Source organism: Plutella xylostella, chromosome Z (genome assembly GCF_932276165.1).
Source record: "Plutella xylostella chromosome Z, ilPluXylo3.1, whole genome shotgun sequence".
NCBI lineage: Eukaryota > Metazoa > Arthropoda > Insecta > Lepidoptera > Plutellidae > Plutella > Plutella xylostella.
The window spans coordinates 7,214,385-7,240,785 of NC_064012.1; the positions used below are offsets into that span (position 1 = coordinate 7,214,385).

Below are 26,401 nucleotides of genomic sequence, written 5' to 3' on the forward strand. Positions count from 1 at the left end.
AAAATATTTGGTTTGACTAATACATTGAATCGCTCGCTACTTACTTTAGTATTGTAATATATTGACATAATATTTGGACGTAAAGCCTGTAAGCATAGATTTACGATCTAACATTAACTACATCTTTAAGAAGGATTACGAAGTCTTAGATTATGACTATATAGAAATATAAATTTAATACAGGACATTCAAAAACTACCCGTATAATAGGAAACAAGTTTATGTAGGTGTTGCATAACCCACTCCACAACCAAGTATAAAATTAGATCACTTGAAATCTTATTAAGCTTGATTTTCATCATGTGTGGCGATAGTAGCATTCGTACCTGTATAATCAAATAATATGATCTACCATTGGTCACCAAACTAGCAAAACTTTATGTAAGTACCCTCTTGTTTTGGTATACCTACTCGCAATAGTTAATAGCTTTTATTCCGGCCCATAATAGTCGTGAGTCGTGAGCCTACTAATAAAATTCAATAAAAAGATAACTCTCTAATAAAAACTAATTTCTTTGATACCTTTTTCTTGTATTATGTTAAGATCGTTGTAAAACTTCCTGGGCAAGGTGTTAATTGGCCCGTGCCCAGTGCGTGTCGGTCAGATCATTCCATCATTTATGCATAAAGATATCCTCTTACACCCGAAGATGATGTGTTATCCTTTGAAGCCTTCACAGTTCTTTAAGATATCTACTAAGATTTCTTCAAACAAGTAAGGTTTCTAAAGAGATTCAGTACTTTGAGTACGATACAATATAATAAAAATATTATTTATAGCAAGCAACAATCTAGGAATGGTTGTGAACCATTTTAATCTAGTTGAAACATCTATTTTCAGTTAAGAAGCAATGAAAATCAATTAAGCAGTCAAATTAATAATAACCCTGTAAACCGTTGAAATAAATAAGAGTGGGAAGCTTCGTACGTCACAACATAATATTATGTGTTATGGTTATGACCAGTAATCGTCCCGCTGTCTCTCAGACCTATTCACATGGGCCTATCGTCAACGGTAGCAGCGTGCCTTTGAAGTAAAAAATATACATAATTTATGGATCTAATGGAGACGTCAGGATATAAATCCCTACTGACTCATCGTTTCCCAACAGATTCCTGTCAGCGATGGGTATAATTTTTATGATTCCGTTAATTTCTTGCGCGTGTAGATGAATTCATCGCTTCGTTTAAAATATTAATTTCATTTATAAAGACATATTTATATTTTTTGAATATTAAAATGAATGTGTTTTGAGTTACGAGTAATGGTGAAAATATGCTTAAGATTAACATGGGTCTCTCTCCTCTGCATTTACTAGGATTAAGCAATGATCGCGATTCAAAGCAATTAACTTATTATTATCCTTCATAGGATTGATTTTATACAAGGAGTAGGTAGGTAGTCAAAATAGTTTTTATAAAAGGTAACGTAAGCATATTTTATAAATGTTACCGTAAAATGTTTGTACAGGCTTATTCCGATTACATGAATTAACAGAAAACTGGAATCATATCGGAAGGTCGAGGCACAAAGAGCGGCCACGGCTACCCTACGGATTACTCTGTCGTATTTGAGTAAAATTTATTATCGGATTTTCGATTCGGCCACCAATGAAGTTGTTGGACGACAAAGTCTTTTGATAGATTTATCCTTACTGACCGCATTAAGACTCTGCCCTGAGTTATTTTTAATGCGACGCTATAAAGTTTGGACATTTCAGACGACAAGGGAAATGGTCGTTTTGCGTGTTTTTTTCCGAGTCACAAATCTCGTTGGTTGAACTCCATGATTGCAATAAATTAAGGTTTTACGATCATAAAGCTTACTAACGATCTTCATTTTTATATAATTACTCTCAATCATTACACATGACGAAATAATCAAGGAGAAAGTTTAAGTATTTACCATGTACCTAACAGTATTACTGGTTTCATTAACTACAAAGTTATACAGGCGCCTTTACCTATTAGGAATTAATAACTTACGTAAAGGACTTTATATTTAGGAAAACATTAAGAGTTGCAGTTTCAGTATTTTTTAGTTAGTTCGCAACAGGAACACTAATTTCATATTGCATGTGATATTTTTAAACGAAACTGCAAATCAATTACTTAGTTAATTTGAGAGTCACCATATTTTTTTTGTATTTATCTATAAAGGGGTTAAAGTCAACTGTAACTATTTGTAATCGGATACCGATACTCTAAAAGCTAATGTGAATACAGTTGTCATTGAGAAGATGATTGATGCAACAATCCAACGCATTAAATAATAATAGTAAGGAAGAAAATATATGACGATCGATCAAGAAATCAATCTCGAATGACTGCTGATGTGAAAGTCACAAGGAGATTGGTATAATTCATTCTGGTGATAATAGCTTTTAATATAAAAAGTGCCTGACACGGATTAACCCATACAGTATTTTTTTTAAACTACCTGTACCCTGACCCGGAAAGTCATCTGTAAAACTGTCTTTACTCGAGAAACGTCAAACGAATGTTTCCTTCAATCTGCCCTAGAGTTGGATGATGGTCAGCGTATTTAGGTATACCAGTATAGCAGTTGTTTTATATAGGACCATTAAATATTATCTTTAAATCATCCTAGGCCACATTTGGAATATAAGCTGAATCTGTAGCTACTAAATATTAAACCTAAACAAATATATATTTTGTAATTTTCCTACAGGCAGCCGGAATAGAGATGAAGGAGAACCTGGCGGCCAGTGCCGCGACCTGGCCGTACCCCACGGTCTACCACCCCTATGACGCCGCTTTTGCCGGATACCCCTTCAATGGGTAAGTCAAAAATTACTGAATACTTGGTAATAGTATAATTTCAAAATTATTACACAATAGTCGCTTGGCCACATTCATAAAATTCGACCTAATAGACAGAAATATGACTTTATGATAAATATAAAAAAGATCTAGAGCTCGCAACTACATAAATTAATTTCCGTTCACTAATCCCAAAGTTCTTATTAATTCACTAGGTACATATACCTACATCTTCCTCATAAGGATTTACTGATTGACAGTGCAGCTATTAGCATTTGATGGCTGGCTAGGGGTGTCAAGGGATGTACATAATTCACTTTTGGCAGAGCCTCGAATGAATGCCGAATTGAATTTGCCTTTACCTGAAGCGATATAAAACCGAAAATTCTCAATGCTACAGTGCCTATGCTTGGAAATTTGGTGGACGTTGAAATCTCTTAAAAAGAGAAAATAGCTCTCTGGACGCTCTCACCATACAGGCTCATCGACAATCGAGTTACCCTCGCCATTCGCCCATCTACGTGTTTTACGTTTTGGATCTTTCCATCAATACGTAACATAACATCCGTGATTCACAATTTTGTCATAAAGATAAAACACAAGTCTGCCTACACTCGTATATACTCGGGATAAAAATTAGCAAATTAACAATTTACCGGTGAGTAGGAAAATGTACTAAATCGTTAAATCTGGAACAGGGAAATCAACGGCTAATGATGTCAATTACAAATCAGCTGCTATCAGTGCGCACAAAACATCGTAGCGTTATTATCGTATGTACAACCAGACCGATAAACAGTGTGATAGCGGTAACTTGTAAAGGTAACATGAGTTTACTAGATACGTTGTATCGGGCCGTTTGACAGTTGTTTGCGATCAAAAATACGTGTTGCAGGGCGCGACAGCCATTGGTTTCAGTTCACGTTATCGCCGCCGCGATATCGCCTTCACATCACAAATTATTAATGTTTCCGAACCGTTGATTTTTGTACTAACATTAGATATATATTTTACCTCAACGCCGTAACTAAGATTTTTTTGCCGAATTTCTATTTTTTTTAATTAAATAATAGTTTTTTTTATCAATGAAAATGTGTGAAGTAGTGAAGTAAAATATGTACATAGATAGTTTTTACATTCAAAGCCAAATATCCCTTTGTATAGTACAGTACGTAATGGTCTTAGACAAGTAGGCCACAAAATGGTATGTTTATCGTTTATTCGCGTTTTGTCTAATTGTATGTCAAAGAATTTATTCTAACAAAAACTAATTCTGATAAATATAGTACTATGAATAAGCATAATTTTTATATTGAATTTTCATACAGAGTCTCATTGTACTCGATTATTATCAGAAAACTCGACAATGTTCTAGAGATAATAATAAACAATTATTATAACATTTCTTTCAATATTTTTCCATTCCATAAACATATTCAGTAAATTTGTATATCTAGTTTTATTAATGAATAACGAGGCTTGGCAACATTGCAGTGCAGATTGATGGCAAAGATTTGCTTTCATATGAAAGCTGTCGTATTGCATCCACATTCCCATGAGCGCTTTTTGTGCCGCGTATTGTGGCGTGATAGCGTGATTGAATTAACGTCGTTTTGTTGAACCTCATTAATTGCTTCTATTGCAAATTGTGGTGTGAATGTAATTGGAAATTTAGCATTAGGAGTTTGATGCGGTCGAAATGAAGTGCTAATGTTCTATAAGCGGCCACGCACGTGATATCTCGCTGTATAAGAGAATTTAACTTCGAACATTAAGTTGGATTTCAGTGTTTCGAGCACGTCTCTCTTAATAACACGTGTATTTATGAATTTAATATGGCTGTTAGATGTTATGTTGATGTAAAAACTTGATGAGTTTTGAAATGGTTCTGATTAGCGTGGTGATTTATTAAATATAGTTTTATATGTAATATATTATTTATATAAGTACTTAAAAAATATAAACACTCACACCTTGTACTAATGTACTCCCTTGCGGGGTAGGCAGAGGTGCATTGCTGCACCCACTTTTCGCCAGTGTTTATGTTAGTTCCAATGTAATAGGGGGCGGGCCTATTGCCATTTTACGGGCACATCCAAGACCCGAGGACAAATATCTGTGTTCAATTATCTGCCCCGGCCGGGAATCGAACCCGGGACCTTCGGCACAAGAGTCAGCGTTGCTAACCGCTGCGCCATCCGGCCGTCATATACTTAACTAAATTACATTTATCAAGTTCCATTATTTTTAGTCTTATTGATACTAGGACTAGGAACCTACAAAGGTACGAGTATTATTTAAATAGTTGGTACACATGTATAAGAATATACATATTCTAATTTCAGTTCAGTTCAGTTCTTCATTTCAGTTAGGTACATTTGTTTCCTGTTCTATCCTCATGCAATACTTGGAACTATAATAATAAAGAAACAAACAATAGGGAATATGCATAATTTTTTTTAATACTTTTATTGGATAGCTTTACATCACTTTATTATAATAAAAAAAAATTCAACGCCAAAATAAGTAATTTAAGGTGTTTTAAAGAAAGTTATAAAATTACAACCATCACGACCACTTTGAAATTCCCGTCAGGATGGCGGGATGCTGTGACGTCATAATCTTTTAATTTCACGGCTCAGAATAATGAGTCCCGTCAGTCGGCATAGATTTTTACCTAATCAAGTAATCACAGAGTACTTTTGTATTTTCAACAAATCAATGTCGTCATGGTAACAAACGAAAAAGGAAGTGTATAAAGTGTGATCAGTGGCTGTTTTATAATGGTAATAAAGTGTGACCAGTGGCTGTTTTAGCGCGCAAACCAGAGGACCTTTGTTCACAATATTACGCTATTATGGCAATATGAATATAAAGTAATATTTGTATTGTATGTTACTGTAGCGTATTCTTACTGTAACTTTGGTTCTCAGTAAGAGAGACTAGGGTTAGTGGGTCATTCTATTCTATTATCTGTGGGGGTGTAAGAACCTGCACCTGGCTCTCTTGAATGGAACCATTGTGCATATCTCAAAGGTCTAAACCCCCTTCCTAAGCTTGGACCATTTCCCACCACGCTGGTCCACTGCGGATTGGTGGGTTTACATATCTAAATGTGCTTAATCTAAATATTGAGGTTTCCTCACGATGTTTTCTTTCACATGCTATATGATTATCCCCGAATTTAATTCTACAAAAATAACAACGTATAACATACATATTATCTTTCATTTATAATAAAAACTACTATAACTAATCAGTGTAGTCATATCACACTTTATCATTAAGTATATCTCTATTCACAGGATGGTTGTGGTTTTCCATCTTTTCTATAATTTTCAGTTTCGAGCCATCATTGTTCAAAACCAACTTTAACATCATGGGGCAGTTATCCCTATACGTCGACGTATGCCTCTGTCTTTCCACTTAAAAGCCCGGCCTCCCTTTTTACATGCATACGTCATACTTACTGTAGTAATTCAGTTCTTATTTACAAGAGAATATGCAGATGATTCAAATGAAGGTCAAATATTATTTATAATAAACTTTGTTATTTCATAACTACGCCTGCATCATTATTTTTATGTAAATTCTAACTTCAGAGAAACGTCACCCATTTTCTTAGGGCGGATGTGACGTCAAAATTCTTTATATATCAATCTCAGAATAATAACTTCTTTGCGTTTATGGCGGAAATTAAATAAATGTCAAGTGTAAACAAAGAAATGTTAATGTCACCGAGTGTTTCTGATGCTCGTTGTGATCACGTTCATCACGTTGCGCGTTCGTTGTGATGTGATTCAGTCAGCTCTGTTCATTTCTGTTGTATTGTGAAAATTACATTTGTTTTCTAATTAGTTAAAACACTAATTTAAGAAAATGACTGAAAGAGGTTTTGTGAAGGCGCAGTCAGACAATTTGCCAAAAGTTCATGTTTTCATGATGTCCACATATTTAACATCAAATCCTAATTTCACGTCTGTTGAAATCAAAGGAGTGAAAGCTTTACGGTAATTACGTATTACATAATATATAATGTTTATTTTAACTTGCACACAATTTCTGGTATAATTTTAAATATTTAAGCAACATAACCTAAAACTAATAAAATAACTTATCTACCGAAAAAGAAATCAACATTGTTTGAAAACTTAAGAATTACCTATTTAATGTTGTCTGGTCGAAATTCCTTTAAACAAGGCCGCCTTTTTGTACCTACTATATTTAATAATAAGTTAATGTATATTTTTTCCTTTTGGTGCAAATTAAAGAGCATGAACCTATTGTATTCTATTTTAAGATCCTGAGCACAATGAAATGAGATTCATTTTCGTTATATATTTTTTATAGATCACAGAGAGAATCATATGGTGATTCCGCAGTCGGATATGTTCAAGTTAAACGAGAGGGGAACATATGTACAGTGAAAGCTCGGATTACACCTGAACATAATGTTCGACAGAAGTGTTATGCTGTAACCCTTTCTTGTAATGAGGCAGAAGAAACTATCTTGTCAGTTGAATGCGAAGATTGTGCAGCACATAAAGGTGAGACATTCCTGAACTGTCTTCTTGTCACCCATACCACAAAGTCTAAAGACAAAAGTCTTTAATCAGTGCAGTCCAGTGGCGTTCCTTGGGAGAGAGCTATGGCCAGCAGGGGACTGCGATTAGCTCATGACGTACCAGCATGATGGGGAAATGTCCAAGCTTTGGATATAGGGAGTTAAGATCTTCAATGGGTTCTACCATTGTTTTTTGTTTTATTTTTCAGGAGGCTGTAAGCATGCCCTTGCCTTCTTAGCATGGCTGCATAGGCGTAGTGAAGACCCACCGTCCACTAGTGTTGATTGCTACTGGAAAAAATCAAAGTTGTCTTCAGTTGGAACAAGTTTAAAATTTATTAAAGCAAAAGACATTTGCAATGCACCCAAGAAGCCAAAACTTGTGTCAACAGAGACTTCACAAGAAAGTTTTTTAACTGTTGTTATTAAAGACAGTAAGGAAGTTGGTGATACAGATAACCAACTCATGAAATATTTTAAGGAGCCAAGCAATTGTGAAAAAATGTCCATCCATCGTTTGGTAAGTAGTGTACCAAAGAGACCAGAAAATGCACAAGAGTTCATTGAGTTTTGCAAGCTATCAATGGATATTAAAGCATGCGAAGATGCTGCAATTACAACTGTAGCACAAAGCAACTGTTCTTTATGGCATGAGCTCAGGTACGCAAGAATAACAGCCTCCAAAGCATATGAGGCTGCACATTGCAAAACATTGCATGGATCTTTGATGGAAGCCATAATGGGAGCCTCAAAATTAAAGGATACCGATGCCATGAAAAGAGGAAGATTGTTGGAGAATGAAGTGATTAGGGCAGTGGAAAATATTAAGAAAATTAAGATTTATAAATGTGGGATATTATTGAATCCGTTATGTCCTATCATGGGAGCATCACCTGATGGTGAAAATGATCTTTATAGCATAGAAATTAAATGCCCATCTAGTGAAAAATCTATCAGTAACTATTTAGGAAAGAATAATGAAATAACAGGAAAATGCATGGCACAAGTGCAGATACAGATGCATTTCTCAAAAAAGGCGAAAGCACTTTTCTGTGTAGCTCATTATGATTTCGAAAAATCTAAAAATGTCACCATAGTTGAAATAGACTATGACAAACAATATTGTGAAAATGTTATAGAAAAATGTACTAGGTTTTGGTGTGATGCCATTTTTCCTCTTTTATTTAAATAAGTATAGTTTATTTAATCTTGTAATGTGCAAAAAAATCCTTCGTCTCCATCGAAAATAATATGAACTTTATCTTGTGTCAATAAAGACGGAAATTGCATGAAACAAGTACCTGTCACGGGAGACCGTTGTAACTCATCATATAAATATAAACTTTATGTCTATATAGTTAAAGACGGAAATTGCAATGTTATTTAACCAGTGCCAGAAAACACTGCTTTGAAAACAGAGCTGCGAGCACAGGATTCGATACTATTTTCGAATCTACACGAAAGGTCACTTTTACCAAACGCTAAAATTATTAAAACTACTAAAAATCAAATTTTAAATACATTTTGTACTAAATGACAGACGTATGACAGGCTACTAAATACGTTTGGTGAAATTTCACCTAAAATATGGAAAAAACAAATGTCACTTTTGGAACTAACTTTGCCTTACATTTTGACAGTGACAGTTGACGATACGCAACGTTAACGGAGGTTCTAAACATGTGCTCGCTGCACAGGTGTTCGACACGGAGACACGAGACGAGACTCGTCATCGAAAAATACATAGACGACCCACTCCTACGTTGGACTGAAACGGACATGGCATTATTTATAAATGGTCAGTGCAGAGACGTGGACACTGACGGTTGGACTTGTCCACCGATTTAAAGTCGCTCAGCGTGCTATGGAGAGAGCTATGCTTGGGGTTTCTCTGATGGATTTTATATATTTAAGGTATACAGCTTGGGTACAAAATGCCCATACCTTGTAATTACTACAGGGAAACTGGACCTTATGTTAATATAAATAAAACAAAAATAAAATTCATAAATCTATTTTTTTATTAAAACATCCTGCATGTTAATTAGACCACAAGCTACTATTATAACTTCATCTATGATAGATAATAAGTTATGGTCAACACAAGCATGAGGTAGCAGCATGGCAAATTCTCTTAATCTATTTATAACACGTTCTACATGAATCCTTAGTGCTGCTATTCTCTTTGACTGCTTTACATCTTCTTTTGAACTAGGAGTAGACTTGTACACGGAAGGGGGTCTTATAAGAGTACAATCCTTTTTTCCTAGCAAATAAGATAGGTCTTTGAAGCCTCTGTCTGCCATAACTGCTGTTTTAGAAGGTAAACACTCAAGATAACCACAATCTTCAACAATCATGACATCTGTTGCCCTGCCACTGTATCCATTTGATATAAAATTTACTAACCCGTCAGGTGTACAAGAAATTAAATATTTCAGAGTATTACATTTTTTATATTGGGACCAAGTCAGTGATTGGTGGACTGCATTAGATGGCTTTTCAATCTGAATTTCCAGGCAATCAATGATAGACACGACATTGGAATACCTGGCTCTGAACGGTATAGGCAAATTATTAAAAATGTCTACAGGTGCTGGCCATACTATTAAATCTTTCATTTTCCCAGCCAATAGAAGTACACTTTTTGAAAAAATTCTACTGATTGTACTCTGTGTATATCCAAATTGTAGTGCTAATATACTGAAAGACTCATTTAGCTTTATTTTCTTTAGTGTGATTAAAATATCTATTGTATGGAGTGGGATGTTTTCGCTAAGTAATTTTATTAAATAGTAACATCTTTTTGGTAAACCTATCAACATTTTGGGCTCGTTTTCAATAGCTGTCAACATGCAACTGCGCATTTGATTTTTAAATTGAGATTCTCTCTCAGAATCATCCTCAATCCAGCTTGTTTCTGAACCTGTATCATCTGGTTCAAAAGATGAAAAAGATAGCTGTGAAGGTTGATCCGAGGATTTTGATGCTACATCAGTATTATCTTCAAATAATTTTATTTTAATTCCTGGTGGCTGAGCTATTTTTAAAGGAGATGTTGACGTCATTTTTGATGGAATAGAAATAGGAGATACCCCTGCATTTTTTGTTTTTGCACACAAATTGACATTGACACTTTTACTCCTTTTATATATTTTACTATTTACTTGAATGGCCTTGTTAATGTGCAGGTTGTTCTCTTTTTCAATGTGTATGTGAGATGAAGATAAACTGGTAGCTGCTTCTAAATTACTTTCAGACGATGAGACACTTTGTTCAGCAGGAAGTGCACATGGAGCACCTTCTATTATTTCTAAATATTTTCTCTTTAAGAAATCTTTTCTCACTGGTGGTAGCTGCAACTGATTATCCTTTTCACATTCAAATTTGTGAGGAAGAACTCCTTTCTTTAATCGTAATGTAGATTTTTCAATCTCTTGCAAATTCATCATTTTATACTCCATATCTTCCACCTGAAAGCAAACATAATAAATTTAAATTGTAAAATGAACTAGAAACAAAATGTTTGTGTTAACCAAAATGTGTTGATGTGGTATTCTATTCTCTGTGGGGGTGTAAGTACCTGCACCTGGCTCTCTCGAGTGGAACCTTTGTGCATATCCCGAAGGTCTAAACTGCCTTTCCATTTCCCACCACGCTGGTCCACTGCGGGTTGGTGGGTTCACATATCTAGATGTGCTAAGTCTAGATATGCAGGTTTCCTCACGATGTTTTCCTTCACCGTAAGAGCGATGGTATAAATTGTACTTAAATTCAAAGAACTCATTGGTACATGTCAGCGCCGGGATTCGAACCCGCATCTCTTGAGTGAGAAGCGAGCGGGCGCTCACCCGACTGAGCTACCACCTCTCTCCGATGTGGTATATTATAGATTATATGTGCGTGCTGGCGATCGGGGCGTGCGCTTAGAGGGCGCGTGTCGTCTGAACGCAGCCTTAGGCTATAGGTACTGATTCGAAAAGTATGAACTATTGGTCAGAGTGTCATGTTTCGTAATTTTGATATTCAATAAGTTAAAACGTAGAGGGAGTATGTATGGGAGGTTTCTCTGTCTGAAGTCTGAATGACTTAAATACTTACGTTAAAGTGATCTTCACAACAATAAAAAGAAGTTGATGGAGATACCATGTCTCTGTTCATAATTTTACACCACTTTCTCTTTTGATCGGCATCTATCGGTCCACAAAAAAATACTTTGTCGGGTGCACTTCTTGTTGTATTTCTGCAACTTGGCACAATGCAGTACTTGTAGGGCTCTTTTTTGGATTTTTCCATATAAGTAGGAAGTTCCATGTTGTACAACCTTGTAAATGGCAGCACAGCTTGATTGAGAGCACAGACGGTACATATACGATGGAGAGCACATAAAAAATATTCCAATAGCCTCCTATAACCTCTCAACTTGTTCTATGCTTGTTTTTTTGCAAGGAATTTTTATATGTTTTGTTGGTTTTGTTTGTTTGACAACATTGGTTTGTTGAAAATACAAAAGTACTCTGTGATGTTATTTGATCAGGTAAAAAATCTATGCCCATGAACCGTAAAACTGAGCGTAGGCGCGACTGGCGGGACTCATTATTCTGAGCCGTGGAACTCGAAGGTTATGACGTCACTCTCAGCCCATAGTGTCAGGTCATTTTAAAGTGGTCGTGATGGTTGTAAATTTTTAACTTTCTTTAAATACCTTAAATTACTTTTTTTGGCGTTGATTTTTTTTTACTAAGTATTATAAAGTGATGTAAAACTATCGAATAAGAGTATACAAAATATATGCATATTCCCTAATATTTGGGCACACGGCTCTCGACTTTTCAATAGTCTTTGCTGTCCTTTTCCGCAGCTGGCCACAGTTTACTCGTTCATAGTTCATACTGCGTAATAAATTTAATGTGTCCAGTTCTTCTGATTACGAGAATTCTTCCATAACTTAATTTAGAAAAAAATAACAGCTTTTGAAATATACGAACGACTGCCATTATAACCTAAAAGTAGAAAGAGCAACTTGTGTCATGTTCATGTCATAATACTTAGATACAATACAAATTTAACTTTATTGTGTTGCAATATGGAGCATATTTGAGTGGCTCGTTGACTAGCGAATGGCTGTTTACGCCTCATTACAAAAGAACAACTAGTGGCAGCCCATACACTACCAACAAAAAATATAAAAAGTCCTAAACTTTGCAAACAAACAAGCATATCAAACAAGAAGTGGAGAGGTTATAGGAGGCTAGGATCTATTGGAAGAATTTTTATGTGATCCATCGTATCTGATCACAACAAGCATCACAAACACTCGGTGACATTAACATTTCTTTGTTTACACTTGACATTTATTTAACTTCCGCCGTAAACGCAAAGAAGTTATTATTCTGAGATTGATATATACAGAAATTTGACGTCACATCCGCCCTAAGAAAATGGGTGACGTTTCTCTGAAGTTAGAATTTACCGAAGTTTTTTTGTACTTTCCAACTTCATTTACTTGCTCAAAAATAAATTATAATCAAAAATATTGATGGAGGCGTAGTTATGAGATAACAAAGTTTATTATAAATAATATTTGACCTTTATTTGAACCTCTTGCATATTCCCTATTGCCAACCACCGTAGCTAAACAAAAGGCCAGACTACGGATATCTTCACCGCATAACTGACATACACAAATCATCATGTCAGTTCGAAAATAACATGCGTTAAATAGCTCAATTAAAATGTTGTAAAATATATAGGGGTGTTGGCACTATAACGAGGTAATAGATGGTTTTCAATAAGACGGTCGGGGCAGGTGCGTAGCGCGGCCCGCGAGACGGCATTAAGGCTTTCGATCTGTATCTCCAACTTAATTCACCCGTGTCGACATCTATCCGTTATGATACTAATAAGCTACATATCTAATAGTAGCGCGACACCGAATGGGGCTGTTCATTCTTAATAATTTCCTTAATTTTTTTGTGTTTTAAATATGCGTGAGTTCGAGATATACTTAAGGGAGTTCGACACTTTTTTCTACCTGATAAAACACCTTATTTTTGCAGTAGGTCATTTATTTAAAAAAACGACTCATAGAATGTTTAAATCACAAAGAGTGCAACACCCCGTATCTCATTCTAACTTCCTAAAAATAAAGAATGAAAAGTAAAGTGACCTTTTAAATAAAGCAACTTCACTTAATCTTCCTCCTACTTTTTATACTTTAACAAAAGGCCACGTCGTCAAGTTCTTAGCAACAATTAACCTGAGGGCTGGTCCTGAAATTAAGACTGACAGACACGACTTGGAGCCAAATTACTCGAACAAACAAACCCTCTTTGACCCCTCCCTCCTTTGACAGGCGGCCACTACATTGTACTCCACCAGGAAGCCATGCTTAGACAATCATGGATCATTCATCTCCCTCACGGCCCTAAGTGTTACCTGTCACGGCCCTCTACAGACTAAAAGAAAACATAAACGATAGTGAATCATCAATTCGAGGTTTTGACTTTAATTTAAATACTAATGCGCGATTGTTACAAGACGACAACAATCTGGAACAAGACGGAATCGGGGTGAATGACTTACGCATTGAACTTATTTTTGTTAAAAAGTCAATATTCAATCAGCGCGCTGCTTAAGCATGCGACATTCATAAAGAAGGGCAAACCGGCTGGTCAAAAAGAATCGGAACTGTGTGGAATATCATTTAGTTTAAATATCGGTGACTAAAAGATGCCTTGTTAAAATATTAATGGGTAGGATCCCTTGCGAGAAATGGTGCTGCTTAGAGGCAGGCCCGTTAGCCGGCCACCGTGCTGGGTCGTGACTGGCCTGGCAACGCCGCGGCCACATCCGCTCATGCCCGGTATAATTACAAACGGAAAATAATTCAACTACACCATTAGACTAACTTTGACCAGCCGTGCCGAATCCCGATGTTCCACCAAAGATGACAAGTCCGAATGCGGTCCACGTACAAACTATTTGGGCACCAGTGATATTTTGTGCACACAAAATACTCGTAACAATTGCGCATGCGCCGAACATTATTTACGACAGGAAGCAAGTGCGATTGTGTGCTCTTATGGTTATAACTTCCAGTTATGGAGGTGTTCGAGGAGGACCGCTTCCGATCAACACGAATTTTACTTACTGGTTGAAAGCGTGATAGAGATTTACATGAAGTACAATTCTGGATGGATGACTTTTTATGATTTTCAGCTGTGATGCCGATGGTTATGGTCGATTTATTCCATGAAATAAAATTTATAACACCTAACTTTAGGTTAGGTTAGAACTTTAAGTTCAAAAAATATACAACATAGGTACGAGATAGAGGACTGACGAGTATTTTTGTAAAAATCAATTTCTTGACTCGCTAACATCGGGTACGGCTGGACCGATTTGGTTAATTTTGGTTTAAAATTATTTGAGAGTTTAGTAATTTCACGTCTGGGGAAAGTGTAAATAGGTTTATTTGATTTGATTCCTGAAATTCCACGAAAAGTCCTTTTAAGGTACAGTCAACAGTGAAGCATGATTAGCAACAGATAGTTCTAATTATGTCGTCACTAGTTTTTTATACGTTTACAGACTAGATGTTGTAATAATCTGTGCTATGACATTTGTAGTGCCTCGCAATGATTATGTTCGCTGCGTCGTAGTACCTTAAATGGTTATTTTGATATTTATATGCAAACCAACCGCAAACAAAGATAAACGTCTCGTAAATTAACAATATTATGTACTGAAGAAAATAACAATACAGAACATTCCACGTAACTACCTAGCTATATACATTTATAGAGCAAGCTACTCCACCAGTCATACAAACATACATTGTATCCATCGCCCATGATGAATCAGCGCCCAAGCTTTCTGTACCTGACACTATACTTCAAACTCCGGACATGATGTCATCGACGCACACTTGTACTCGACAGTTAATCGACTACAACCATAGACACGTATTTACAGGACGAACTCGCACAAGCCTCCGGTGTATTACCGATCTATGGAACAATAAAGACGGTGCACGGAGGAATACGGAATGAGTCTCGTATGCGCGCGGCGGCCGCCCGGCATTAGTACGCCGGACAGCCGTGGAGTAATTGACCGCCGCGCTAATTTCATTCTAGGCGCATTTGAAGCTTCCTCTTTCCTTTTTCCTATCGGTCAGTGACGGTAGAGCTGTTGGTAAGAGGCTCAAAAATATATGTCTTCATAAATGCTACTTGAAAAGTTAGATTGGAATTGGATATTTTCATTAATTATGATCAATGATCATAATTATAGAGATAGCATAGAGATTTTGTTTTATAACTATGACATAACCTTTGATGAAATACGTATCCACTATCAATGTACAAATTAAAGTACTTTATTTCACAATAAATTGTATAAGTAATATTTTTACCTGCCTGACGAAAAATATGTAATATCCCTCATATCTATTCCCTTTAAACTTTTCTTCTAGCATGCGAGTTACCATCCCCTATCATAGTGTCTGTGATAAGAAAACCTTTTAATAGAATTAGACTGCAACATTACAACATTATTCATTATCATGCTCTTAAAAAACGAGCAGATAAATAAATCACATTGAGCTACTTGACAAATAAAATAATTGATACACACTCACAATCTATCTACATTAAACAAACATAATGTTGCGAAATGGAGGTCCATATGAAATTGAATGTTCTCGTCTATATTAATAATATGTCAGTAATAAACTGATATATGACCTTTGATAGTGAGTGAACCAAGACACTTAATTTTCGCTATTTTATCCGTTGTGTACGGATCGTCTTGTGAGGTCCGTGTAGGTAGGTACTTGTGCTATCTATCGCCGGTGGCGCCTGGGGGGTCACTCTCTAAATCGACGAACGAATAAACAAAAAAAATACGCAATCGGCATGCTTAATACATCGAGGTAGAGTCGTGGTTAGCTCTGCAGTTTTGTTCTTCCGTAGTTTCGGAGCCCTGTGCGAACCACGGCTTTGTCTCGTTGTATTAAGCCATAGAACAACGCGGACTCGACCATTCATAGGTACTCAATGTATTAAGCGCGCCGATTGCGTGATAGTTCTCGTTGAATCGTTCGTCGATGTAGAGTGACCCCCTGACCGTCGCGCGACCGCGGCCGGTCGACTCAACTGCGCAATCTACATGCGTTTAAACTTGACTTTCGTCTCGTTGTCGCTGACAGTTCATACTATTGTGCCTCAATAAACTCCAGCGATTAATTGATGTGAGTCTTCTAATTTATATTACGGTTTGTTGATCAAGTATTTTTCCGTAAAGGAATACTTACTTATAAGTTATATGCCACCGTGAATGTGACATGCTTCAAGTTTAAGTCTTTTTTTTGTTTTGTGTTTAAGTATAGCAAGTAGTTTATAGGATAAGCACATAATGGCATAGTCACAAACCTAAACCTCATAGCGTATCGTAAAATGTGTACCGTTCAACCATTACAATTTGACTTGATGATTCACCTTTAAAATGTTTCTTAGGATAGCTATATCAATCATTTATTTATCAATAAGTGATTGAAATCTACTATTTAGGTTTGAATTCTACAATTTATATGCTCTATAGCCATGATTGCATTATTCAGAGAACAGCCTGTTTATTTAACTCATAATTAAGAGTTTCTTATCTTAATAATTTTATTACAGTCCGAAGAATAAGCAGTAGGTACATCTACCCACCTAAGATAATATATTTTTAATTGCTAATAACTTAGATTAATTTAATCACGTAGAGTGTGAGTTTACTGCTTCCCTACGACTAAGTATATCTAATATTAGTATCATATTTCATTAGCGAAGTTATGTAAATTCGGTTAGTATTTTAGTGGCTTTCGCATTCAAACATTACAGTGTGGTGGTATGTAAAATAATGTGAAGCAAGAGCATAAATCAACAAAAATCGGTTTTTAAAGTCATGCTGAAAACGGAACGGATTTGTTGTCACCATCTGTCTATCTCATGGTAGTTAAGTACCATTAAGTATAGTGCGACAAACTTACTGTTCCGGTGAGAGCGAACTAAATTGATCCATATCTCATTGTTTACTAATGAATTATATATTGATACAGATTAGACAAGCGCGAATTACCATTACTGGCAAACTTAAAATCTTATAGAATTAAGAAATATTACACATTTACGTGAGCTGTCACCGGAACAGATAAGTTTGTGGCACTGTAAGTACTTATTACTTCCATAGTCTATCTAAAATAAAATAAATAAATAAATAATAAATAAATATCTACTGAATAATCTATACTTTTGAAACTTTGTCATTAGATGACTGTGTTCTGTGATTTTTGGGTTAGTGGTATTAAAACGTCAAAACGAGTTCAGCACGTTGCTTGTTTTGTTATTTCTAAAGTTTAATAGTTCTGCTGTCCCAATTGACCTTTTGAATGCATTGAAGATTTCATTAAAAAACAACTAAGTATAATATTTTAATATAAGTAATATATCTACTTACATACCTACAATCCATAAGTTTATAACTAGTGTTTTCACATCGTTAGGCTCTTGTTATAATACAATGCCCTGTAATTTTGATTTTATTCATCAATGCTACAAAAAACTTTATGGTTTTGCAACGCGCTTTAAATATACATAAAATAGATGTTTAGACTGCACAAAACAGCGAAAAAACAATAATTAACACACTAATTAAAAAGGTTAAAGAAGCCACAAAAATAATGAGGTATAAACAAAGAGTATTAGATGGAAACTGCCAGGCCTTCTTAATAGTATATCTAAATAGCTACCTAATGTGATTGCAGACAATTTCAGTTTACAGAATAAATAAATATTTAATATAATATTCAAATGTAAATTTTTACACAAAATGTTACGAAATGACAAAGAGAAAATTAAAACAGCCTCATTCGTGAACATTACCTAAGTAAGTATATCAATATAGGCAATTTCTAACAACATTCTATAATTTCTACCACTATGATATACATTTAATATCAACTTAAAAATATTCATATTCTTACATCGTAGGAGTTAAGGGTGGGGTGGTACTTTGAACAAACTGTTACTGCGAGCATCTGACTCCCACTGTACAATATTCATACTTACATTATTTGTTATAAACTTATCGTGTTACTGTTATAAATAATAGTAGCAAAATAAATCGATTTACAATTAATTAGCGTTTTTATAGTACAAATTTATTATAAGTATACTGATAATAATAATATAAAAATATGTTATGAATGGACATGTACTTAGACAGTTTATTGTAGGTACATTTTGCAAGAAAAACATAGACACCTAATTGATTATGAGTAAGAGGGTACCGGTTTGATCATTGTGCACTCGGTCTTAGCTGGCCGAGAAAAATATATTATTATTTGGTTGTAGAGTAAAAAGATGAGGAAATTAAACATAATGTCGGAAATTCTATTAAAGAGTACAGAATAGGTATAGAGGTACAAAGTATACAACTGTTATTACAACAATTTGTCACTGAGTACTGCTATCATAGAATAACAAGTACAGCTGCTATACTAAGAATAGATAATTAATAAAATATTATAGGTTCTTAAATAAAAACAGTCAGTTTATTGATATATTTTTTTTAAACTTACACTATTAAAACGGATGCGAAGGAATATTAGGTTCATAAAGACAATGCTGGATAGATTATTTACTATCGGTTGTGTGAAAAGTTTTTAGTTACATATATCTTCTTATTCATATAACTTGTGAAATAACTCTTTGTCAATTTTATTGGCATGGCTAATTCCTTTGTTTCTTCACTAAATCTAATTTATTTTAATCATATCATGCCACATGCAGTGTATCACGCCATCTATTTGTTTTTCTTTCACAATCTTGATACGCTTCATGGGAATACTTACATAAAGTTTTTGTGTTAATCATGGTTTCGCAGCATGATATCTGTGAGCTAATCTGAGATCATTAGTACGAATAGAATAGTGTGAAATTTTATCAATGATCAAGCTGTCAATGAAATAGATAGATACACTGGAGTTAGCTGGCTTCATAGGTACTTAATAGGTACGTATGATAAGTTGAGCACCTTGTTAAAATAAAGTCACTCATATCATATCATATCTAACTTCTACAATATTTAAAACTTGATATCGAATTTCAATTTAAAGAACACCGAATCATTCTTTAGTTACTATCACAGCTCGAGCCAAAATCCATCATCATATTTGCTGTCGTGTTCGGGCCCAATTGTTTACGTTTTAGGCCGAAACAGTGGGGTGGCCGAAAGCAAGCGGCAGTTGATTCAATTAGGGGTTTTTATGCATGGAGTTGACCAATTAGTCGGCTAGCGTGGCCGCCGCGCGTGTGGTTGGCCGTAACATCGCGTCGCCTGGTAATGTCCGCCGCCTGGCCGCACCTCCCCCGCCGCCCTATCTCCACATCCACATTTTACCACCTGTATCGCAGCTTTTAAAACCTTCCTCCATACCCCAGATTAGCCGTTGCGTGCGCACATTTTTATACTGCGACCACGAATAATTAGCCTTATCAGATTGTTGGTAGGCATTTTTCCAACATGGCAATTTGCTTGTAGCATGGCGGCTATTGATGTTTGTGGTTCGCCCGAAAGCAACGTTTTGGTATGGCGTTCGTTCCCGTAATGACTCTGATACGAGAACGACATCACACAAGTTGTTTTGTTTTGTTGGAGTAGCTTGACCTAATTATAAAAAGTAAGAACAAAATAACGCTTTCTGTCTATGAACCCTTAAAACTTTGATTTCTATTTTATGTTAATTACGCTCAGGTAAATTGTACCTGTATTTGATCAAACTGCTGATAGTAGTGGTATATTTTTTTGTCTGCCGGTAAACCCTCTTAAGCGACAAATATACCCCAAGGCGACATGAAAATTGATACTTTATTAACGTAGTTGATGCGTTTAACATAAAAAGTGTCAACTTAGTTTTTTCATTAAAGAGTAAAACTGTGTAGTACCTGATAGATAGAGTCGTGTTTACGCTTGGATGGTAAAGTAAACTATGAGACGCGTATGTGGCTTAGCGAAGATGGACCTTATGGAAGACGATGACTGGGATAACAGTGGACAGCAGTGTCACTGATGTGCTGCTCATCAAACAGGATGACAGATAAAAAGTGTATTGTTGTATAGTATAGCACCGTGAAATTGTATATGGGTCGACGTTGTCGCCGGCAATAGGAAAATATAAAATGTAGGCGAAACTTAATATCTCAACAAAGCAAGCTGCCGTCGCATTTTAACTAGAATATTTAATTACACCATGTTAATGTCTGTTTCCCTCATTGTTTCACAAGGCGTCATAACAACTTCGACATTGTAAACTGACGGTTTTACCTACTTGAGGCCTTGTTATTTATTAATCACAACACTTTTATGAGCCATTACCTCTATTGATTTCAGATTGTTTTTTGATTAAGTAGTTTAGTTGATTGCTTTTTCGTTCTTTAGCAATTTAATCGCAATAAAAAATACATAATGGCAGCTTTTATATAGAGGTTTTTTTTAAGTAAATCCTGACTATAAGGTACGTATAGTACAGCAATCAACACCACGCATCAATCCATCCGATAATCCGCAGCGAAGCCACATTAGTATAGGTAAAGCCAGAGTTCATACATCGATTCTACCGGTTTAGTGGACCGACATGATCGCTAGGGCCTATGTAGAGTACATCCATGATCTGTATGTTTTCTAACTAGTAAGCTATATTATCTAAACGTGGCTGTTAATATGTAACTAGAATTCAAAATAAAATATATAAGAAATTGTGTTGAAGTTCAATCTGTAGCTAGTTAATCACGGGAAATATACACTGAAATAGAATTGCCATGAAAACCGAATCTGAAATGCAAACCCTGGCAGAATTTAAGCAATATAATTATGAACGAAATAGACCATAACATGAAGAGGAACAGCCGAATAAAAATAGCATTTGAATGAGAATTAACCATAAGCAATAGCTTACTTTAATAACAAGGGTGGTAAATACGAACAATATTTTTGTGTTTATCTCATTTTTATGAGTTAAAGTAGAAAGCACGAGGTGGAGCGCGAGATAGGGATTTAATTGAAGGGGGTTTGTTTCCAAGGAGGGTGGGGGGGGGGGGGGAATCCACAAACGGTAGGGGGGTCCCGGGCAGCGGGCACATTGCGGGGGAAACGAAATAATAAAAAATGAAACCGCGCACAGCTAACCCCTGCGAGCCGCCAGCGCGGATGCTGTGAAAGTAGCACGCCCCTGGAAATGAATCGTTCAGGGTTCCCTGAAAAAAAGACCCGAAAACCAAATTGGGAGCTCTCAGTCCGTCAGGCTTTCCACGCATTCTACGTTTTGTTCCCTAGGAAAAACGATTGAAATATTTCTGTACGCTCAGTCTCAATTTGCTATCAACCAACCACGTTAGGCAGTATAAAGTATGAAGAAAAATACTGCTTTAAGTGATCGTACGGGTCGCGATTACGTAAAATTTAATGCACGCTCAACTTTTTGTTTGTGAAAAGCGCCTAAGCTTCACGCCCGCTCCACTTTTGCATTGTTGCGTCAATTCTAAGGATGTCATTAAAGTGGGTGTCGCTTTTAAACACATACACAATTCATACATTATAAACATTACAGATACGTAACTTTCAGCTATTTTTATTTATTTCAGGTTCTCGTTGTATCCGATATGGGCGTATTAACACAACGTATTTTCAGTCCTTAAACTCTAAGCACACAAGATAAATCTTCCAATAAGCACAAGTGACATGCCAAATAATAACGTTTTTATACGTGAGAATTATCTATTATATTTATTTATGAGAATCTTATTCGATTGGGGGCGAGAAGTATTAACTCAACAACGGTCTGAACAATAGACAGTGTAAGGGCACCCAATGTTGAATTGTCGCTTATATCCGGATCTGTAAGACACAGAATCGATTGTTGCGAAAGAGCTTAGGGGAGATGCGCGTCACGTAGTGCGATTTAAGTGACAGTTTTATTAATTTCCTATACAACTCATCCCTAGTACCCACCCTACTCCGTTTCCGCCGCTGCACCAGTGGCGGCATATGGGGCAGGCGTTTACGCGCTTCGCAACTTAAAAGTTATAAAACCAGATGGTTATTACGGGTTTATTGAATTACTTCAAATCAACTCTTTCGCTCTTATTTCTTTAAGACTTTCGAGGTTTGTTACTTTTTCGAGACATTTTTCAGACGGGGAGTTTTTTTTTAATATACATTAATCAGAAAAAAATTCATTTATACGATGAATAAAAGCATTTGCCTTTGACTTTGGCTTTAACAAACGAAATCGTCAGTACATTAACATAATCCGTCTTGCAAATAGTAATGGCGCGTGGACCAAACAAACGCATACGTAGCAGTTCCAGATAAGCGGTATCTTAATGATGGCCAGGCAGATGGTGTCTTATCTCGATTTCAATTATTAGTCTGGCGCTTTCATTGGCCCAGCGCACAAGGCTGGCGCAGCCGCGAGGGTGCCGGGACGTTGGGCGTTCTTTATACGTTATCTGATACCTCGCCCAAAACACCCGCCTCTCACCGTACTTGTCACCTTTTATATATTTATAACATGTTTATACTCGGTGAAGCTTTCTAAGTGCGGTACAGTTTTGATGTTTTAGGATTGATAGGTACCACGTATACGAGGTTCAAGACCCTCTACTACTAATATGTTAGTCTTATTTGAAATTCTAACTAGATTTTTTTTTCACCAGGTATGGCATGGATCTCAATGGCGCAAGGCGAAAAAATGCGACTCGGGAAACCACTAGCACACTAAAAGCGTGGCTGAATGAGCACAAGAAGAACCCCTACCCGACCAAGGGCGAGAAGATCATGCTGGCCATCATCACCAAGATGACGCTGACGCAGGTGTCAACATGGTTCGCCAACGCGCGCCGCCGGCTCAAGAAGGAGAACAAGATGACTTGGGAACCGAGGAACAGGGTGGACGATGATGACAATAACAATGACGATGATGACCACAAAAGCAACGATGGGAAAGATGGCTTAGGTGAGTTTACTCAACACTTCAATCATCATTACGGGCCAACAATGTGAACAATTGTAGGACATAATATATGCTGGTCAGAAGGAGCGCCACCACGCTCTGTGCTCTCGGCCTTCGTATTTCATGAAACTTGTGTCTTTCGATGGAGTAAATATCATTGCGAAAGTAAACATTACCTCTGTTCCATTCAAATGGTTAGAAACAAGGCATAGTCAAACCTACTATGCCTATGTATTTCCTCGGCCTAGTTTGAAGACAAGAGGGGTTCTGTTTTTAGACCTCCATTTGGGGATGACCTTAAATCAGAAGCTTGCGGGCACTAGCGATTAGCATACTAATATTAGTTTTAGTTATTCATGAAATAAACACTGTATTAATTTACCATATTTTTATTCCTCTAGACGGCAAAGACTCTGGCACTGGATCCAGCGAAGACGGAGATAGACCACAACAAAGACTAGACTTGCTGGGGCAAAGAACAGAATCGGAATGGTCTGAATCACGAGCAGACAGCGACCCCGAGTCGCCGGAGCCGTACGAGCGGCCGCTGCACCCGGCGTACCAGCATCTCCCGTCGCGCGCGCCCCCGGGCAGCACGCCGGCCTCCGCCAAACCTAGAATATGGTCACTAGCTGACATGGCCAGCAAGGACGGGGAGTCGCCGACCACGCCGTCCTCGGCCTCGGCGTTCTACCAGAGCGCGGCGGCGGCGGCGGCCGCGGCGCGCCTGGCCCACCCGTACGGCCGCGCCGACCTGTACCGCGGGCTGTACCCCCCCGCCACGCCCGCCAACGTGGCGCTGCTCGAGTACTCGCGATCGCTGGCGCTGGCGGCCCCCGCGCCCGCGCAGCCCGCGCCCTCCCCCTCCTCCTCCTCCACGTCCTCGCTGGCCGAGCCGCCGCCGCGCGCCTGACCGCGCCCGCCCCATGCGCCAGACAATAACCGCGCCCTCACGGTGCCCAGACAACCGAACTGTAAATATTGACTTCTAGATTTAATGTTATAAATATGTATTGTATACATGTATACACGATAGTAAATAAAGGTATGCACCGGTAGCGAAAGCGTAGATGTGATAGTGGACACATCGCGATGGCCACGACAGAAGCGTCGGGCGCCGCGTCCGACCGACCGACAATACTAGGTGCTAATACACGTTGGGCCTTGCGAAAACTTGCTATAGTTATTGTTGGAGTTGGTTGAACGAACGTGATTTCAAAATAGGTATTATAATATGTGTTACGTTTTGTCTAGGTGAACGAAACTGATTTTTAGAACAACTTATTTTATTTGTATACCTATGTAGTATTGTAATTGTATTTTATTTTTCAAAAATCGTTCCCTTTATATTTAGTGCCTAATGACGTCCATTTATGTCCATTGTTTTTAAAAGATACTTAAATAAAAAAATAATTAGGTTCTCATATATTTATTAATACTTATCTACTTAAAATGATCAGTACCTAGTTTTTAATACCAGTTTAACATAAGTTTGATCTACAATAGATTCGTTAACGATTTTAAAATATGTATCTGTGTAATTAATTTCTAGTCAGAAGACTATGATTGTCTATTTTACAACTTGTGAAATTAAAACATCATTTTATGATCAAAGTTTTGTCTCATGCTGGCATTGAAACCAGTCAAGTTTTGTTGATTTCGATAATGTGATTTGTTTATCTCGGTGTGACAAGGCCTTGTATAGTTACTAGAATAGATTACGTTACTTAACATTGTATAGGTATCTGTCCGGTTTGTTTTATTGTAAAATACTTTCCAATATTGTAGAGACTGAAAGTCCGAAATTGAGTCTATAGTTTTGTACATACGTCGCTGTTGTAAGTATATATTGTAATTTTAACGCGAATATTTAAGAGAACTAAACGCAATAACTTAATAACTGTATTATAGTAAATAAAAATTATACTGAAGAAAGACATGAACACTTTTATGCTTACATAACTATATATATAAACAACGAATTAAACGACCAGGGGAGTCTATACGAACTGTTTAATGTCTAATTTACCTAGTTTTATGTAATAAAGCTGAGCTAAGGCCGCAGCGGAATTTCATTAAAATCATAGTGACAAATCATTTTAATAGCACTTCGTGAGCACTCCCATTACCATAATTCCCTAATTCTTAAATTATATTTTTCCTTATAAATCTGGATACTGGTAATTTATTTTTACTTGCTAAGCATAAAAAATATTCGTGCCGCTGTCAAGGTGTGTGAATAGATACAATAAAACTGATACAGAAACAATAATTTTTACAATCGTTATTATTATTTCATTCCTTAATTAATACGGAAACAGCTTCTAACAATTTCAACAAGTCTTTATATAAATGTTATAAGAATTAATTACAAACGCATCTGCCTGTAATTAAATAATCACCCATTCCTGCATACATGCCTCTCCCAAGGAGTAACGAAAAACTGTTCTCTCGGCCTTTTTCATCTACGCACTAGCGGCTACCTCTGTCTAAAGTAGTCGATCGGGGACTGGGAAGCGTCCCTCGCTACGTTTGAATGTTCGTGGTCTCCACTCCAGAGCTCGATCAGCCTAAGGCCCTATACACAAAGAAAGATGTCAAGCTTACCTGCGCCGATCTATCAGTTTCATACTATTTCCAAACCAACGCTGATAAGCGCTTATCTAAGCTTTCTTTCTATACAGGACCTAACTTTTAAAGATAAAAAAAAACACATGCCTGGCGTCCACAAAATAAGACAGGCATATATTGCACCCCGCTCGTTACACTTGGATAAGTCTTGCCTTGTGGACCTGTAGTAGGAAAGTCATATTTTCAGCACTATATACACCGAGACCTTAACAGCGACAGTCGTTTTGGAGTTAGGTACTGCGAGGATTCCAGAATTGCCTCTCGACTGAGTCGAATATTTTCTCATAGTCTAACAAAGTTATTAATTTTCATCCAGTCCAGTTTTCAAAAATTCAGTGGTAATGCCACTCGTCAACTCGTCACCT

At 36.8% G+C, this 26,401-nt stretch overlaps 3 protein-coding genes across 5 annotated transcripts in view; 2 read left to right on the forward strand and 1 right to left on the reverse strand.

Annotated features, from left to right (window-relative positions):
- Nucleotides 1-25,683, forward strand: part of LOC105396831 (homeobox protein caupolican) — a 44,166-nt gene extending 18,483 nt beyond the window's left edge. For both annotated transcript variants that reach the window (XM_011568874.3, XM_048632701.1), the window contains exons 3-5: nucleotides 2,693-2,802; nucleotides 23,110-23,408; nucleotides 23,807-25,683. In XM_011568874.3, coding sequence (XP_011567176.3) covers nucleotides 2,693-2,802; nucleotides 23,110-23,408; nucleotides 23,807-24,318 — 921 coding nt within the window. In that variant the 3' untranslated portion in view covers nucleotides 24,319-25,683. The remainder of the gene's footprint in view (nucleotides 1-2,692; nucleotides 2,803-23,109; nucleotides 23,409-23,806) is intronic.
- Nucleotides 6,648-9,182, forward strand: LOC119691090. Of its 2 annotated transcripts, XM_048632700.1 has the most exons (4): nucleotides 6,648-6,794; nucleotides 7,135-7,331; nucleotides 7,558-7,868; nucleotides 8,989-9,182. In XM_048632700.1, the coding sequence occupies exons 1-4, from the start codon at nucleotides 6,664-6,666 to the stop codon at nucleotides 8,989-8,991; spliced, it is 642 nt and encodes a 213-aa protein (XP_048488657.1). In that variant the 5' UTR covers nucleotides 6,648-6,663; the 3' UTR covers nucleotides 8,992-9,182. The 2 variants fall into 2 exon arrangements, with proteins under 2 accessions (XP_048488657.1, XP_048488656.1); XM_048632699.1 differs by lacking the exon at nucleotides 8,989-9,182 and having other exon boundaries at nucleotides 7,558-8,895.
- On the reverse strand, nucleotides 9,349-11,826 carry LOC105394861. Its single transcript, XM_011566781.3, has 2 exons — nucleotides 11,450-11,826; nucleotides 9,349-10,821 (listed from the first exon to the last, which is right to left on the reverse strand). Exons 1-2 carry the CDS (start codon nucleotides 11,660-11,662, stop codon nucleotides 9,361-9,363), a joined length of 1,674 nt encoding a protein of 557 aa, XP_011565083.3. The 5' UTR covers nucleotides 11,663-11,826; the 3' UTR covers nucleotides 9,349-9,360.
- Nucleotides 25,684-26,401: the final 718 nt, after the last annotated feature.